Source organism: Myzus persicae, unplaced genomic scaffold (genome assembly GCF_001856785.1).
Source record: "Myzus persicae strain clone G006 unplaced genomic scaffold, MPER_G0061.0, whole genome shotgun sequence".
In the NCBI taxonomy this organism is placed as follows: domain Eukaryota; kingdom Metazoa; phylum Arthropoda; class Insecta; order Hemiptera; family Aphididae; genus Myzus; species Myzus persicae.
This window is the reverse complement of record NW_019103124.1, coordinates 283,588-302,424: the sequence shown is the minus strand read 5'-3', so window position 1 is coordinate 302,424 and position 18,837 is coordinate 283,588. Positions and strand designations below refer to the sequence as shown.

At 29.0% G+C, this 18,837-nt stretch overlaps 2 protein-coding genes across 2 annotated transcripts; one reads left to right on the top strand and one right to left on the bottom strand.

Moving 5' to 3' along the window:
- Positions 1 to 752: 752 nt before the first annotated feature.
- LOC111033831 (zinc finger protein 883-like) lies at positions 753 to 7,249 on the top strand. The gene is made up of 5 exons (XM_022314761.1): positions 753 to 1,278; positions 2,363 to 2,462; positions 4,704 to 4,752; positions 4,898 to 5,439; positions 5,515 to 7,249. The coding sequence occupies exons 2-5, from the start codon at positions 2,365 to 2,367 to the stop codon at positions 6,884 to 6,886; spliced, it is 2,061 nt and encodes a 686-aa protein (XP_022170453.1). The 5' UTR covers positions 753 to 1,278; positions 2,363 to 2,364; the 3' UTR covers positions 6,887 to 7,249.
- Positions 7,250 to 9,968: 2,719 nt separating this feature from the next.
- LOC111033827 (pre-mRNA-splicing factor ATP-dependent RNA helicase PRP16) lies at positions 9,969 to 17,780 on the bottom strand. The gene is made up of 18 exons (XM_022314753.1): positions 17,538 to 17,780; positions 17,318 to 17,453; positions 17,076 to 17,239; positions 16,856 to 17,012; positions 15,288 to 15,469; positions 14,890 to 15,104; positions 14,066 to 14,815; positions 13,855 to 14,001; positions 13,554 to 13,764; positions 13,252 to 13,470; positions 12,453 to 12,612; positions 12,227 to 12,377; positions 11,981 to 12,152; positions 11,779 to 11,920; positions 11,552 to 11,712; positions 11,316 to 11,470; positions 10,161 to 10,375; positions 9,969 to 10,081 (listed from the first exon to the last, which is right to left on the bottom strand). The coding sequence occupies exons 1-18, from the start codon at positions 17,692 to 17,694 to the stop codon at positions 10,006 to 10,008; spliced, it is 3,570 nt and encodes a 1,189-aa protein (XP_022170445.1). The 5' UTR covers positions 17,695 to 17,780; the 3' UTR covers positions 9,969 to 10,005.
- Positions 17,781 to 18,837: the final 1,057 nt, after the last annotated feature.

The window sequence follows — 18,837 nt, the reverse complement described above, 5'->3', positions numbered from 1 at the left end:
TTTTATGATTGCGGTGTACCGACCGCGTTAATATCGCCCATATTATAATACATAATATTATTATATCCGCGTGTCGAAAATATTATATGGTCGGGTGCGTGTGAATAACGATCGTCGGTGTAATACCATAGTAGGTAGGTAGGTAACATAGACACGAGTATATACCTTGGTAGCAGGCAATGCAGCGTACCAGAACTGCTACCAAGTACCTTCTATACGACTAAATATTATATATATATATATTATATATAGGTACAACGCTCGAGACACGCACAAAAAAAAAAAAACGCGTAATTCGTGATTATAAGTTTGCCGTTGCGTGTTCTGCCCCATTATGTTATTGTATATGTATTATACCTGCTGTTATGTCATGATGTGATGGACGTCAACGGGGACAGCTGGCGGGGTTGGGGGTGTGGGAACACCGCGAGAAAAAAAAAATTAATCGATTTTTCAAAATTCTTTTCGCGGGTGGACGAAAAATAAAAACAAAAAGAGCTCGTCACGACCTGAGGACGACCGGTTTGTCCTTGGTGCAAAGTAAAAGTCTCAAACTCACCGCCGCGCCGAAACGGCCGTCCGGACAATGGAATCAGTGCCGCCAACCGACAAGGGTTGGGGAGCCCCGTGTGCGCGACACTGGTGTAGTGGTCCCGTCCGTTTGCGTTTTACACCAATCGCCAAGACGTTCGCCCCCCGACCAAAATAATAATAATAATAATATTACAACACGCATATTATATACATAATGGTTTTTTATGTTTTTTTCGCCGTCGGGTTTTTTTGTGATATTATCATTTATCATCTCGTCGAACTATTGAACACTATCATCATATGATGATGATCATCGTATTATATTATTAATAATAAAATAGAATAGAGTACAACAATAATAATAATAGTAATAATAATAATAATAATAATAATAATAATAATATTAGTGTTGATGAAACGTAATAATGGAGAAATCTAAAAACTTTGTTGTTTATTAATTTTGGCATTACCGTGATATCGAACGATTATTGTTATTGTTTATGAGTGTGCGTGACATCGACAACAATAATTAACGTACCCTAAGCCTGCCTACTTACTGCTTAGACCCGTCTGTTGTGTGTCCGGTCGTGATAATTCCATCGACATTCGTCAGAGAAAACCGTTCGACCGTGGCGATTGCATTGGGTCCGATGTGCGGTTGGACTTCTAGACATTGATGATTTGAAGACATCTGCTCACGGATAACATTAAATTAACTTCGAAACGACGTCATAATATCAGAAAGTAAATACATATTAATTATTATGTGTTTAGTCCTCTGTAGTTTTGTAGTTAAGGGCTAAGGAAAATAGTGTCATGTTTTTGGAACCGTAGAAATGTGTTAATATTAATATCCACAGGTTGTTCATCTCTGCTGGATTTTAGTTCCGCCAGTGGCATTGCATTATGTACTTACAATTAAATTGCATTTCCAGAAATTGCCCATCCATACAATTTACAATACCTATATTTTTCCTTGGGGATAATCATTGGAGACTAATTCAATTCAACAGGAATTTTTTAATTATACTTGCGATTTGATACTTATTCAGAACATAAAAAATTTGAGAGTGAAAAATATACCTACCCATACAGTATTTAGAGTATTTCTGTTATTTTACTTGTTTATACTTGGCCATTGTGCCACCAATGTAGGCATGTTTTGTTACACGTAATTAGTGGTAATTCATTTAAAAAAATAAACGGTTAGTTACAAAGGTACATAATTTTACATTTCTTAGGTAGGTACTAAAAGGGTTATTAAATCAGCTTATTTGTAGGTAAGTACCTAATATATCTTATACTTGAATAATTGTGCAAGTGCCTCATTTTAAATGTATGTGAGAAGCACATAGGAGGTTAGAAGATTGTGTGAAATGCAGACCTGACATAATATCCTTTAAGCTCTAACCCTTGTCCTGTATAGTTGTACAGTGTAACATTCATGGGAAATTCAGATTTGATTTTCAAAATGTCCCTAATTGATTAATTGTACATTTATTGTTCAACAATATTCATTTTTAGCAATAAATGTTTGTCATTTTGAAATCCTAAACTTGTATAACCTACAAGTAAATAATTGATGTATACTTTGTCTCAAAAGAGAATAATCAGTCAGCCGAATTTTACGTTAGTGCTGTGCACCTACCAATAACTTCCCCGTAATCACGGGGTTCTTAATGCATAAACTTAAAGAATATTTTTAAAAAAAGGTAGTTTTTTGCTTGTCATATTACCTTATATAAACACTTAAAAGTTTCATATTTATTTTTGTGAATTTACTATCCATATTAATCAATACTAACCTAAATATGTTTTTAAATTTCAGAAATGAACGGAAGCGTGGAAATTGTTGTAACAGAAAAATCTGGTGAAAAACGTTTGGTCACTGTCCAAGGAGCCACTGTTGAAACTACAGATGATCGACGGTAAATTTCTTAATTTTTTTTTATTATAAACATATGCAGGTCCACCCACATCAAATCTTGGGCCTTTTTACTCTTGCCCTAATTATATTTTCAAGTATTCTAGTATATTTAACTGAATAAAATAATAATATAAAATAAATGCTAAATGTGCATTTTACAAATATTTACTATTAGTTAATTAATTACAATAAAATATTTCAATTAAATACCTACAAGTTCTTTTATTTTTTAAAATGCAACTTTGAATGTTTGATTTTAAGTTTGAGTTGTGTGTGCTTTCTGATAAACAAATTTATTAATTATGTCATCAAAGTTGATAGTGATGTTCAAAGTGTACTCAGTGAATAGACGAGTGAGTCAAAAAGTTCTTGATAGTTGATCAGTTGTAGACCTTTTTTAAATGATTTCAAATCTTTTAATTTTATATAAGATCGAATTCTTCATTAAAAAAATGTCTCTTTTGTATGATAAAATTACTTAGATTAACATTTGAACATTCTGTATCAAAAATTAAATAAAACAACAGCTTTAAATGTACCTTGTAAAATATATTTGTATTCATTTCATTTCACTATTACATTCTTCTAGAAATGTAGAATCTAGTTCATTTATAACCTCGTTGTTAATTATTTTACAACTTAGCAAACTGCATCATATGGCTCGATCACAATCACATAATTATGAATGCAACAATACTTCTAATTCATCTTTTTAAATACTTAATTGTGGTATACTTGAACTAAAAAGTACAATCAACTGTTGAACATACCTAACTAAAGTTAGACAACTTTTAGATATATATCTTAGTGGCCTTTACATGGAATGAATGACACAAGAGTGTAATGATAAATTATTTTTTTGAGAAAATGTGCCTGCTCTCTATTTATTTTTTGAGACATGTTGGTACAGTTATGGTATGCTTAGCTGCTGGAATCTTTAATAAGGATCTTCAGTTCACAAATATTGAAATTAACTAATTGGCAATACCTTCTTCAGTTTTTTTTATCAAAATTAATAAATTTGGAGCTCTGGACACGTGTATCAAAACATGAAAATGAGTATTTTCAAATTTTAGTAGTGTTGCTAAAAATTCTTAAAATAACTAATATTTTTTGTTAAACGTATGTAAAGTTAATAAAAATACTAAATATTATTCATGCAGAATAAACTGAATATCTAATAACAGACATGTTGTGTAGGTATTTTAAAATTGTATTCAATTTTAGAATCTAATCTAATTGTTTTGATTAGTTGATACATTTTTACTAAATATTTTTTATAAGCTTATACGTACATAATTCACTAAATGTACACTTAATGCTGAGCTTGAAACCTTAATATTTTTTTTTTAGCTTTGGTTCCAATTAGGTAGGTCCATAAATTTTTTTTTTTTTAATGTTAGTGTCTCAGTTTTGTTACTGGAATCTACTTATTGGCTACTTAATAAAACAGTTATGGTAAATACCAGTTAACATTTATAGTATATATATATATATTTTAAAGGTAGTATAAAATTTCATTGAGTAGGTACAAACTTTATATCCCACTTCATATCTAAAATGATAAGATAAAATAATAATGGTATTAATGGGTTATAGGAACTTAAGAAAGTTTATTATTTTGGTTTAAAAATTAAAAGCATCCAAAATAAATGTTATAAAATCTGAGTTGACAAGAAGTTGCGGCACTATTGCATCATAGTTTGATACAATAATTAAATAATCAATTGTCTCTTTGATAAGTGATTTTATTTAAGTAGTTGTCTAGGTTATTGTGAGATATGTAAATGTCCAAGTGACTTACTTTGTATTTGTTAATGTAATGTCACATGCTGGCTTACAGAACACATTTTTATTACTTATTAGTCCATTCAAATATTCTTTTAATTGTTAGATACTTTTTATGTTAAAACTTCTGTGGACAAAAAAATATTTTAATAATTGTTACTCAATCTGAGGTATTAATCATATAGTTTTAAAGATAGATTGATAGTAATAACCAACAAAAATAATTAGTATTAAAAATTGTGTTTTTAAAATACTTAACAATACTTAATGTATGTATATATCACTATACACATCAATGTCAGTATCTATTATCCATTCATTTTTTTAATCTTGTTCTGAATTTCAATTTAATGATTGTTGATAAGTTATTCCTAGCTATTATGATAAGTATAATTTATACAAATGAATATAAACATACAATTTGTATTGAAGCTCAAGTGTATTAATGTTTCAGGGTGCATGAAAATATTGGTTATGGAATATTTGTTCAAGGTTTAAATGGAGTAAGCAATTTATTTTTTAACTTTGTTTTAGCTTTATTAGTTGATTATTTTTAATTTGATGTACTTCAAACTATACAGTTTTTTAATCTTAATTTAATATTATTCAAGTTATTTTATTCTAATAAAAGTTATTTTAAAATGACAGGATTTAGCCCATCTATTGTTGGATCAAGAAGAAGTGGGGACAATGACTGTAGAAAGCTTAGCAAAAATAATCAATGGTCAAGAAGCAATAAGTGTATCTGGACAAATCCAAATAAATAATTTAAAAATTGAAAATGTCGATTTATCTAATCAAGACGGTACAACAGAAATTTATATTGCTGAAGAAAAGAATATTGCAATTGACATGGCCAATGAAGCTGTGGCAAACTGTCAAAGTCTTATGCGACCTAACCCTATGGATGAACTACAATGTCAAAAATGTGGCAAACGATTTTCAGATGTTAATGCCTTAAAATCTCATGAGGTGTCTCATGAAGATGGTCAAAATGTTGATTGTAAATTTTTGTGTACCGTTTGTGGAGAAAAATTTGATAAGGCAAATGCATTGAGTGCACATTTAGTTATTCATCGCAATATCAAGTTACATCATTGTGAAGTTTGTGGATTGGTTTTTTCTGATGATCAATCATTAAAAGATCATGCTCAAATTCACTCTCGCCAGAAACTACACACTTGTCAAAAGTATGTTTTTTATTTAAAATATATCTTATACATTTTTGGTTTTGCTATATTATAAATTGTATTTTTTTTCCTTAGATGTGATAAGAAATTTCCTTCGAGTTACCGATTGTTTCGTCATATGACAATTCATACAGAAAATCCTCCTTTTGTTTGTGATCAATGTGGTGTGTCCGTCGCAAATAAAAGCGATTTAAAACTTCACATCATGAAACATACGGGGAGTGCTGTATATACATGTACTGAATGTGATAAGAGTTTTTTAAAGCCATCTTGCCTGCAACGACATTCAAGCGTGCATACTGGTGAACGACCATTGCACTGTAAAACTTGTAACATGACATTTACCTATTCCAGTAATTTGTGTGGGCACTTAATAGCAAGTTCTAAAGCAAAACCACATCCGTGTACTATGTGTGAAAAATCTTTTCGACGACCATCTGATTTAGAACGCCACATGATGATTCATACCGGTGAACGTCCATTTGTATGTCAAGTTTGCTCCATGTCATTTATTACTAATTACAATTTAAAAGTGCATTCGATGATCCATAATGGAGGTTTGCCATATCCATGTACATCTTGTGATAAAGCGTTTAGCAAACCTTCAGAATTACAGAGACATAAATTGGTACACTCAAGAGAAAAACCATTTTCATGTGTCAAATGTGAAGCTACATTTACAAATCAAAGTAACCTTAAAGCTCATATGATAACTCATACTGGTCGAAAACCATTTCCTTGTCGTATTTGCAACAAAGGATTCACTCGTCCATCAGATGTCAAACGTCATATGCTTACACATACTGGTTGCCGTCCATTTGCATGTGATGTATGTGGCTTGGCCTTTGCTGACTCGTCAAATTTGAAAAAACATTCGTTGACCCACTCTAAAGATGATCAAAAACTCGCTTTGCAACATCAATGTCCATCGTGTTGCATGTCATTTTTCTCATATGAACAACTCAATGAACATATAATATCAGGAAATTGTACCAACAATAGCGGGCATGCTGAACCTAAGTACTCATGCAAAGAATGTGGTGCTACTTTTAATCACGCACTTCATTTACAGGAGCATGCTATCATGCATTCAAATCACAGATCAGTGCACAGGTGTGATGTGTGCAACAAAACCTTCATTCAAGAGTCGTTTTTGATTGCACATAAGGCTTCTCATACTGAATCGCGGCCTCATCGTTGTGACATTTGTTTAAAAAGATTCAAGAGTACATCTCATCTGAAGAATCATGTGATGATACATTCAGGTGTAAAACCTTTCGAGTGCACGGTTTGCAACAAGTCGTTTTTGAAACTAGCTTCATTGAGACGTCATTATGCCACACATGATCGTGTAAATTTCTCATCTGCTGTTTGCCACCAATGTGGTAAATCATTTCTCAATCAAGAGTATTTAAAAAAACACAGTGTAGTACATGCTGATACGTAACACGTAGATAAATATGGATAAAAAGGAACGTGTTCACTCATTATCATCATTATTATTAGTAAACTGTATAATAGCATCATCAACTATTGATTATTTACAGTTTCTTGTGGTGAAAATGATATGAAGTGTAGATAAATATTAGTTTCTATGTATATAATAAATTGTTTTTTAAAAATGGCAAATAATTGTAATTTATTGTTGCTTTATAGTTTTAAATTAATTTTAAATATTGTTTATAAATCTAAAAACTTATTCAAAATTGAACACTAGTATAATACGGACAACATGTAATATTATTAAATGAGATATATTATTAGAAAATTAGAATTTTTGTAATTTTCATAAATCAATATTTAACCAATTATTTTTTTTATATAAAATATATATTGTTAAAAAATTAATTGTTAAAAATGTTTAAGCGTCACAAGTTCCCAATATAATGTATTTTTTATGAAATTAAAATATTTACACCAAATGTAATTAGATTTTGATTTATAATTGTAAATATTTTACAAAGTTGTTTTATTTTAAATTAACGTTTATTATTAGTATTAATAGTATAAAAGTATTATATTTTATAGCTTATTAGAGTATAGAAATAACAGACTTAAACTATGACACTGCACATATCTATTGTTCTTCCCATCTAGCTTAATTTAAAGTGCAAAAATTATTACAATTTGTACTTGATGAAATAGTTTTTGGGTATTTGTTTATTATCTCCCTGCCATTAAGCCTTATGAAATGTGTAACCCCCGGTTTGCAGTTTTGAATCTAAAATTTCAATATTCATTATCGATAGAACTCTTCCCCCCAATATCTTACTTGAAGGTTAATTTAGAAAGTCATCTAACTATGGTAAAAGGGCAAATACAGCTAAAAGGAAATTGCATTTTGTTCTATTTTAATCATGTTGGTATGTTATATTTTTGCTATATTTTACGTGTATTTTTGAGTGCATACCTATCTTGCAAACATAATTAACTTATTTTTAAATATTGTAAAAAATAGTTGTACCTAATGAGTTATTTCCCATTATAATGAATATAGACATTACATTTTGACGAGAAAAACATATCGTTGAAACAACATGTGTGGTATTTAAGGATTTATAGGAAATTCTGCTAATTTGTTTGTGTTTATTTAGGTGTAATATTATCAAGTCTTAGTTATTAACTATGCTACTATTAATTGTAAATAATACCTATATTAATATTTTTTACTTTTATTTTAAGTATAAAAAGGTATACAAAAAATGATAGAACAACAGACGATCACCTGTTGTTGGGATGATCATTTTTATACGGCATAGTGGCAGGGATATAATATAAGTTCCAATAATAAATGTCCCAACTGTTTAGTCATTAATTTTAAATTTTCACATTGAACGCATCTCAATAGTCCGGATCTTAAATCAAGGTATACTATGTATGTAATTGTGCAACTATTATTTTAGAATGATGTAAATAATATGCTAAGCAATATTTAAATTTATAAATATACTTATATATATTTTTAAAGTATATAATGTATTATACTTTTTATGTAAATTAAATACAAATTAACAGCTGTTAAAGCTGTTTACAGCTGCACGCATAATATATGTGGGCATGTATTTTAGTTTTGACCGTAATATACAAGCATATATTTTTAGCATTTTAATTTTTTAATTTTTCTTTGATTCATTAAAGTGAAATTTAAAAAAAATATATATTCTACATTATAAATTCCGAAGTTATTGATGAGTTGCCTTATTACCAGTTATGATTTAAACTTTATAATTAACTATTAATGATAATTATTTTTCTATAATATGTGATATGTTTACTTTCTGATGCTGTTTATTGCTTGATGTCAAGTTGTTTATAATGCTCTTCAAATTCTCTTGCAGCCAACTAATCCACAGTTTATTTTATCTTTCGTCACTATTCTGACATAAATACATAAGACTATTAATTTTAACAAATATGTACAATAATAATCATATAAAAATTCTACATAGGTCAATTAAATATTTATAGTACGTTAACATAGAAAGATAAATTATAAATATTAGAAAACAATAAAACATACAACAATATATCTATATTGTGTTTGGTAGATAAGGTAGATTATTTAAATGTGAATATCCAATTTTCATTCAGCAGCTAGCAATTGAATCAACTAATTTTGTATAAATTATATCTGCTTATTTCATTTTTTTATACTTATACTATTATACCTATGCTCTCTAGTCTGATAATAATAAAATTTACAAGTTTTCAAGGGTTTGGGCATTGAGTAAATTAATTTTATTAAGAATAGATTATAGATGCAATATTTGTGTATAATATTATACAACGTAGTATCTATGTCGATCAGTGTAGTTACACCACATAATTTGTTTTTGAAGTTTTTACAATTAACAAAGTGAAAAGTTGACATTTAGTTTAAATTTTTTAACAATTTATGTGTGTTTTAAGTATTTTAATTTAAAAATGCTCATAATTTGTTTAAAATTGGAATATTGTAAAAAGAAAACGCGTTCAAACATTGTTTTGACTTTTAAATTAGTAAGTCCACATATTTTTACATTAAAGCCAACAAAAAAGAATGGTATGCATTTTCTATGTTGTACTGTTTGTAGGACAGATGTACTGCAGTCAAAGCTCTCTTGTTTTAAATTAATGATTTTTGTCAGTATTAATTAATTTTTTATGTATTTTGTTTGTTTGTTAGAGTATATAGAAAGAAGTAATGAACAGATTTAAATTATGTGCCTATAGTAGTACAGTATCAACACATACAATATTCTTTGTTCTTATTACATTGAATACTCAGAATTATAACAAATTGTAATTGGCAGTAAAAAAATTATTGTCCTTACTGTTCAGTTATTATTTCTAGATTTTTGTAATAAACGCAATTTAATAGTCTGGACGAAGGTTATGATTTCGATAATTGTGCAACTCATTTCAGAATGATGTAAATAATATGCTAAGCAAAATATAAATGTATATTTTATAATAAATGGGCGTCTTTATTAGTTTTTGACTATAATATACAAACATATATTTTTAGCATCGTTAAATTCAATTTTTACAAACTGATTTACAAAAAAAAAAAATAATAATAAACAGTTATAACCCCAGATTTCCTTGTTTGCGACGTGTTGGGGTACCAGGTTCCCACTTCCCTGGAGTAATGATTTCCACTCTATAAATCAGAAAAGAAATCCATAAGTTTTTCATGTTTTATAGTATGCTAATGATAATTATTATTGTGATATGTATACTTTCTGATGCTGGCCAATTGTTTACGCTCTTCTTCGAGCTTTCTTGCTTTCATTTCTTCTTGTGCTACTCTCATAGATCCTTCCATTTCTTGTAACGTTTCCATGGTTTGTCTTTTTGCTGAACCTGATTTGCCAGTTTCCTTAACAGTAAAGAACATAGGACCCAACTCAGCCAACCAGTGGCCATCCACAGCAGTCACAGTTTGCATGTATTCCTATAATATAATGATTGAGTTTAATTCGGTGAATTAAAAAATAAGATCCAATTCACATATATTATTTAAACAAACATTTTTTATAACTTGATGTAAAAACTAATTAAATTAAAAAAGGGAGTGACCTACTAAGTGAAGTTTTATAAGATGTGATATAACCATATAAGACTCAAGTAAAGTAGAATTACAAGGGGAGGTGGTTAAAGTAACTATCCAGTCATATAATTTTGTTTAATTGACCAAAAATTGTGAAATCCATAGGCACGTTTTTTTTAAGTTTTGACAAAATTTATAAAATGTTCCATTTTTATAGTTAAGAATTTAAAATTTATAACAAGAATTCTCATAAATATTTCATACTGTAACTAGAAAACCAAAAAAAAAAAAAATAATAATATAAACACAGTTCTTTTTACAGACATTTTAACTTCAAATTTGGACAAAATTACATATAAAAATCAAGAATAATGATTTCAGTTATTTTGTTAATATTAAAAAATATTATTCGTGGGTACTTCCAAATTTTTGGTTTATACTAATATTTAGCCTATTAAAAGGATATTATTTGTTTTGGTTATGGAAATTATTGAGTTAATATTAATCCATAAACATTTTGTAATATTAAAAAGTATTTAATTTTAAATGTACTATTGTTTTTTGTATTTTAAAAAAGAATCACTCAAGAACATTACATTCAAATTTTGATTACAATATGTCAAAATGTTCAGAAAAATCATATAATTCACAATTTGCATGTAAGTTCATGTTAACGAATGTCGGTATCGCCACAATGTCACAAGATAATGTTGTGAAAGATCTAAGTATTCAAAAATATTGTTTTTAACTACTCTTAAAAATGTAAAGATCATAATTTGAATATATTATGCATAATTTAAACGTAAAAATAAGCGACTATGCTTAAAAAATTGCAGTGTATTACCTTAGAAGTCATTATGAGTTCATGATATACAACATAGTCAGGAGTAAAGCCCATTCCAAAAAGAGCTGATGTAGGATGCAAATGACAAGGCATACCCGTACGGCAATTTACATATTCACCAATACCTTTTAATCTTGCTGCTTGGTGGAAGTAAGCTATAGACAATTTACGAATGACACCAAGTTAATACAATGTAAAATTCATAAAAATAAAAAATACTATTTTGAATCACTTACCTGAACATATACATTTGCGAATAATGTCCCAATCCGTGCCACAGGATATAATTTCTATTTTCTGTTGAACCATAATGTCTTTAAGTTGTTGTCTCACTTCACGAACTTTACGCATAGCTTTTATATGAATAAAATGTTCGTTACACCATGATGCTGAATAACTGTTGAAGCATATTTTAATATAAATTGTCTGTAGAAATAATAAACTAATAGCAATAATAAAATACCTATTCTGCTTCCATTGGTTATAAACATTCAACATTGTTAAATGGTCAGATTCGGGAACTTGGAATTTTTCTCTGACATTGTCAGAATCTTCTTCCCGACCTTTTGGTCGATAGAAAATTGAAGGCACAGATAACATGGAAACTGTAAAAATAATTATTTGTTCATATCGACTGTGTTAACTTAGTTAAAATTATTTGTTACCAATGATCAGCACATCAGCTGTACAGTTCATTGCAGATGACACTATTAACATTTTACACTGAGGAGGATCTAATGGAAATTCAGCCATTTGACGTCCAAGCGATGTCAATTCTCCTGTATTGTCTAGGGCTCCTAGTACCCACAATTGGTATAAAGAATTTAAAATGTTGTCCTAAAATACATAATGTTGAATTAGTGAAAATCATAATAATGTATTAACTATTGTAAAATTAATAATTATATTACTTGTGGAGGAGGGTCCATAAAATGAAACTGCAGTAAGTCTTGAACTCCTAATGATTTCAGTAATAACACAGTGTTAGCTAGATTAGTTCTTTGGATTTCAGGAACTGTGCCCATAAGTAAATCGTCTTTATATTGTCTTTCGGTGTATAATCTTAACATTTAAAAAATTTAAAAATATTTATGCACAACTTATATTAATTTATTTCAAAGAAAAAACTTTATGTACCGATAACACTGTCCAGGACCTGTACGACCAGCTCTACCACTTCTTTGATTAGCATTTGCTTGACTGATTGGATAAATTTGCAATGCATCCATACCAATTCGAGGATTATAAACTTTCATTTTACAGTAACCAGTATCAACAACAAATTTAATTCCGTCAACTGTAATATGATAAAAAGGAATAGTGATTATGATGATGTATACTTAAAATACAAGGTGATATACTAGAAATATAAAATATACTACTTCAATATTAACTAAAAAAATATATATATTATTATACATATTGAAATAACAACAAAAAGAAATTTGGTGTATTTTCCATAAATTTAAACACTTAATATTATTTTACTGTCCTATACAGGGGTTCTCAATCTTTATTGGTTCACGACACACCATTATACATCACAAGTTGTCATTTACGGCACACTCACGCACTTGACAACTTTGCGGAAGGCATTAGTTATCACCACTCTCCTACACACGTATGACATTTCTTGGGGCACACTACTGTGCTGTGACACACTGGTTGAGAACCACTGGTCTAATATAAGATTAGGTTTTATGTACATATTCTAACAGTTAGAGAAATATCTATGTGGGGGCGTTGTGATTTCTTAGTATACACCATAAAGCTCTTTTAACCCTAAAAATTGCTTTTGGAGACATCAACTTTTAAAAGTTTTTAAATGTATGGTATTGTAAATTTTGTTTAAATATTAATGTATTAAACATACAATGCATATGTTGTGTTTTTTAAAAAACACTTATCTTACATTTCAATAAAAATATAATTTTACCTGTCAACGATGTTTCTGCAATATTAGTAGCAACAACACATTTTCGTAATCCATCACTGGACTTTTGAAATATTTTAGCCTGTAAATCTGAAGGCAATTGTGAGTAAATTGGGAGCACCAATAATTGAGGGGCATCAGCTATTTCGTTTAATCTTTCAGCTAAGGTTTCGCATGTTACTTCAATATCCTCTTGACCAGGCATGAATATTAATATATCACCTAATTAACAATAACAATTGTTAGGTATCAATTGCGACATAATTCAAAACCAATGTAAGAAATCTAACAAAAATTAAACTGACCTTCGTGAGGTTGTAAATGTATTTGTAATGCTTGTTTTACAGCAGCTTCAACATAGTCTTCACATGGATTTTTGCTAAACATAACTTCAACAGGGAAAGTTCGACCAGCAATGTTAAATGTTGGTACATTACCAAAAAACAAAGAAAATTTAGAAGCATCCATTGTAGCTGATGTCACAATCAATTTGAGATCTGTACGTCTAGTAACTACCTAGGAAATTTTAAATGTGTTTAAATTTATAAAAGCCCACACTGTACAGAAAGTTTTAATATTTAAATGCATGATATTTTTGATCATTACTTCTCTTAGGAGACCAAAAAGAACATCAGTATTCAATGATCGCTCGTGAGCTTCGTCCATGATAACAGCACTGTAACTATCTAAGTCTGGATCTCTCAGTGATTCTCGGAGTAAAATACCATCAGTCATATATTTTATGACAGTTTTCTGAAAGACAAAAAATTTTTTATCAAGATGTTGAATTATTGATTAAAAAGTATTTTAATTTTACTTCAGAAGTACAATCTTCAAAACGAATAGCGTATCCTACTTCATCACCAAGTTTTGTGTTCATTTCATCTGAAACTCGTTTGGCCACAGACATGGCAGCAACTCTTCTCGGTTGTGTACAGCCAATCATGCCAAACTTGCTGTATCCTTCTTCATGGAGATATTGTGTAAGTTGAGTGGTCTTACCACTACCAGTCTCACCAATAACAATAACAATGTTATTCTCCCTGATGATATTTAACAGCTCTTGCCTGGCCGCAAACACTGGCAAGTATTGTCTCTGCTGTGCATATGTCTTCTTTCTAGCAAAATCACTACTAGCTTCTGGTGTGTTTTTAATATGTTCAGCAAATTGTTGGTCAGTTTTGTAATCAGTTTCTCCTTCTTCATCGATTCTTTCATCTTTATCGTCTTCCTTTTTTTTTACTCCCATTATGTTTCCTATAGCAGTGCCAGCTACTTCCCAATGTTTCTTTTGGGCACGTTTCCGTTCTTTTTGTTCCCTGAATGTCCGTACCAACATTGAACCTTTTCTAGCAACTATTGCTATATCAGAAGTTGGATCTTTAACCGGTATAACAGGCTCAGGTTGTTTAGTGAATACAATACGGCCATCCAAAAATGGAGGTACAATATTATGTACCAATAGATGAACTCTGGCTTCATTGTCTTCATCAAAGTCTTCGTCTATGTCAACAGATACGACTACACCACTGGTCAACATACGATTACGTTCCCACAGTTCATTGTCCTAAAATGTATAGTATACAAATATAAATAAATTAATAAAATAATAACAATATTTATCAATAGCATTTTACATACTTTATTAATTTGCCTTTGTTGTGCAGACATTCGTTTCTTTTTACTCTGAGCTAACTGTTGTTCTTTTTTTTTGGCATATGATTCACTGACATCACTAAATGGGTTATTAGTTTCATCAACTCCTTCATCTAAATTGTACCACTGCCTGTCTAATCGGTTTTGGGCTTCTTCCCATTCATCGCGATCAGTTTCACTAGCCCACAATAGATCATTTTCTGTAATGAAATACAACTTACTGGTCTTAATATTATAATATAATGTCATACTTATTCACAAAAATCGCCAAACAATATTACAACAAATAACTACTGATAATAAAAGTATCAAATTAAAATAAAATAAAAGTTAATTTATTTATCATTAATTTTATAATGAACACCTAATCATTTGAATTATACCTTTTCCAGGTTTAGGTGTAGCTCCTGAAGCACGATTACTATCCCACTTGTTATACTTATACGCTGGTGTGAATCTAGGTGTTCTAGTAGGATCATCATCAATACTAGATTTCGGTGTAGGCATATCCCAAGTAGATGATTTATATGAAGACATATTATGATCATCTTCATCCCAAGTAGTTCTGAAAAATAAGAGATTGTTATCATTTTAAATTAAAAAAAAACCACTTGGCTCTATTTTTGAAAATGTATACAAATAATATTTACAAATGAAAACGGTTTGTTGGTAGGTTTTTTTTAATATTGAAAAAAAAATGTATTTAAAATAAAATTAATTACTAGGTCCATGTTTAATTTATTTAAACCGTAACAAACATTTTTTGTATTATTTTTTATGGGAAAATTGATCTTACCACTTATCCATAGACAATCACCAGTTTTAACATCCTATTTTTCCTTAGGTAACAGAAATGCCAAACAGTGGACAGCACTCTACGAGATACGTTTAGTAAGTACAAGTACTTGAATATTTTTTTTTTTCATATAACTTGTTTAAAATAAATATAAGAAAAAAACTCTCTTAGGCCCTATTCATATTCTTCTCTAAACATTTAATGATATCTAAATTTTCTCTTATATTAATAATGATAAGTAATTTGTAGTAAGAAATCAGTACTTAGATTTGCTAATGCCCGTGTTGGACAGAAACAACGCATGAGGGTGTAGTGTTCTTTTAACTATTTTTAATCTGAGAGTCCTCAAAAGGCTTTCAATTATTTGAGTATTAGCACCTAGTTCTAGATTCACAAAGTTGTCTGGGAGATAAAAATAATACTAAACCAACTGTTACCTATAAAAGATTGAGATATATATAAAGATAAAATTTAGGCATAAGAAATTCAAAATAATAAGCAATACAATAATCCTAATGATACGGATATGCCAGCTGCAGTAGAACACAAAACATTGGTAAGCCGCATACTTTACTCATATTAGTCATATTGATAGTTAGTTAGAACTAAAAATGGTAATAAACCAAATGTTTATTTTATATTATGTTCTAAGAAGACGCTATACCCACGTATGTTATTGTGATGAGTCTGTCTAACTAAAGCAGAACAGCAAATTTTAAGTTCAGAATAATACATTTTATTACTCTGTTATACTATACCTAGTGAATTCATCAGTTATTAAAATTAGAGGCAAGAATATTATTTAGGACCATACATAGGTTTTTTTTGATACTTTAATTTTGAAAACAAGTAATGAGTATTTTAAAATTGACAAAACATGTATCATAACAAAATGCTCATAACTTGTTCAATAAAAGCAAACGCAGACAGAAAAATATGATGGAGGTTTTTAAAATGTAACCATTTAACTTATTAATAGTAATTATTAGTATGCCTATGCATGCATTAATAATTCATATACAATTATTGTATCAATACTAATGTAATCAATTCAGCTACAGAAAACTAACTTTAAATACTAACGCATTTCTAAAAATATACTAGGTTCCTTCACTCTCCTACCTATCCTTTTAAATACTATGATATAAAACTCACCTAGATGGTGTATCTCGAAGTCTGACATTAGGAGTCAATGGTTCATCTTTATTTCTAATAGATGGTGTTCTACTGGATCTATAATCACGGTTTCCACTTCTTTCGGGTTTTTTGTAATATGGTTCATTTCGGCGATTCCATTTATCACTTTTATCACCTACAAAAGAATTATAATATGATAATTCAAGTTCAAAATGTTAATGAAACAATCATCACTTACTACTCCTCCTCTCACGATAACGATTTCGCTTATCTTTAGAATCTGAAGTTGTATAATGTACACCACGGTTGTATGATTTTTTCAATCTTTCTTGTTTTTCTATTGCTTGTTTTGATAACCCCCCAGTGTATGTTGGAGTTTCTTCATGAGCAGATCGATAATGTCTATACATTATAATTTAATACAAAAATTAATACTTATCACACAACTAATAATTGTTGTATATAGTTTTAAATTCTTACCGGCTTTTGTTCTTATGTCTTAGATTGTTTTTTAAATTTGTTTCTTCAACATCTTGTCCTTCATCGTCGTTATCTGTATAGGAATGTAAAGTCGATTTCTTGGTTTTCTCCAATTCTCTTTCTAGCCGTTTTTGAGCTAAAAATTGATGTACATTTGTAATGAAATTTGTCGATCAAATAATTTACAAAGTTAAACTACAATAGTCAACAGACCACTTACCAGCCAATTTGTCTAACCCAAGCAATGAACCTTTCGGTACGTCAGGTATTTTGAACTCGAACTGTTCAGCAGGTTTTGGTTTTTTTTTAATGATCAGACCGCCTTCAGTTTGATTGTATCCGGACAATTTATGTACACCGTCTTCGTCATCAGACATTTTTGAATTGCATTAATTGAACTATTTTTCTAAATTCAAATATAAACGAAAAGTGATGAAGTTACAACTTAAACATTATCACAGACTGTGCTGCTTATCAACCAAAACAACAAGCGTTTTTGGGATCACTATCTTTTGTTCCACTGTCAACTTATTCCAATGATAACAATTTCCAAATTTTACCCTTGTTCTTTTTTTACATATTTTAATATATTAAAGCAGATATTTAAAAAAAAGAAAATTAATTTAATATATTTTTAGAACTTTTCTTGTGGGAGAGGAGAGGAGGTTTATATTAAAAATGAGAGAAATTTGAAAATTTCACTATTTCTTGAATTGACATCCTCTTTATAGGTACTAACCATTTTTAAAATATTTAGATCGATTTTAATCTAATTATTTGCGGTAATTATCTTCAATATTTGTCTGTATTAAATATATTGTCAAAATGTTTAATAGATACAACGAAATATTCTGCTTTGGAATAAGAAAGAAAGTAAACAGATAAAAAATTGTAAAAATCTAATATTTTTTAGCAATCACGATTTGAGAAAAATTATTTAAAAGTACCTAAAGCAAGCTGCAAGCGTAAGTATTACATTTGATTATATATTATAATATAATAAATAATAATAAATATTAAAAAAAATATATATATATATATTAACATTTTTTTTGTTGATTTATACTTTATAGGGTTGTTATTAGTTAGTTAGATATATTATTTTACTTTTATAATTAGAAAAAACATAGTAGGTATGTACACATTTTTTACTAATACCCAGCATAATATACCTACTAATATATCTCATTTTTAATAATATTATGATTTCAGTGTCATTAGTTGACCCGCCCAAAAATTGTCTTCGAAATAAATGTATAATAATTTTATTTATAAAAAATTGCTTATTCTAATTTTCCTGAACACCATCCATTTATAAAAAAAAACCAATCTTTGGCACGGGATAGGTAGCTTAAATAATACTTACATAAATATTTTATATTATAAATAATTAAACATTTTCTTCTTACTATATTAATTCAATAAAACGTTTAAGGCCATAGTCCCAGCGTGATTCACCAAGCATTTTCATCCCCGTCATAATATATATATACATACAAATTATAAATATCAGAATTGAA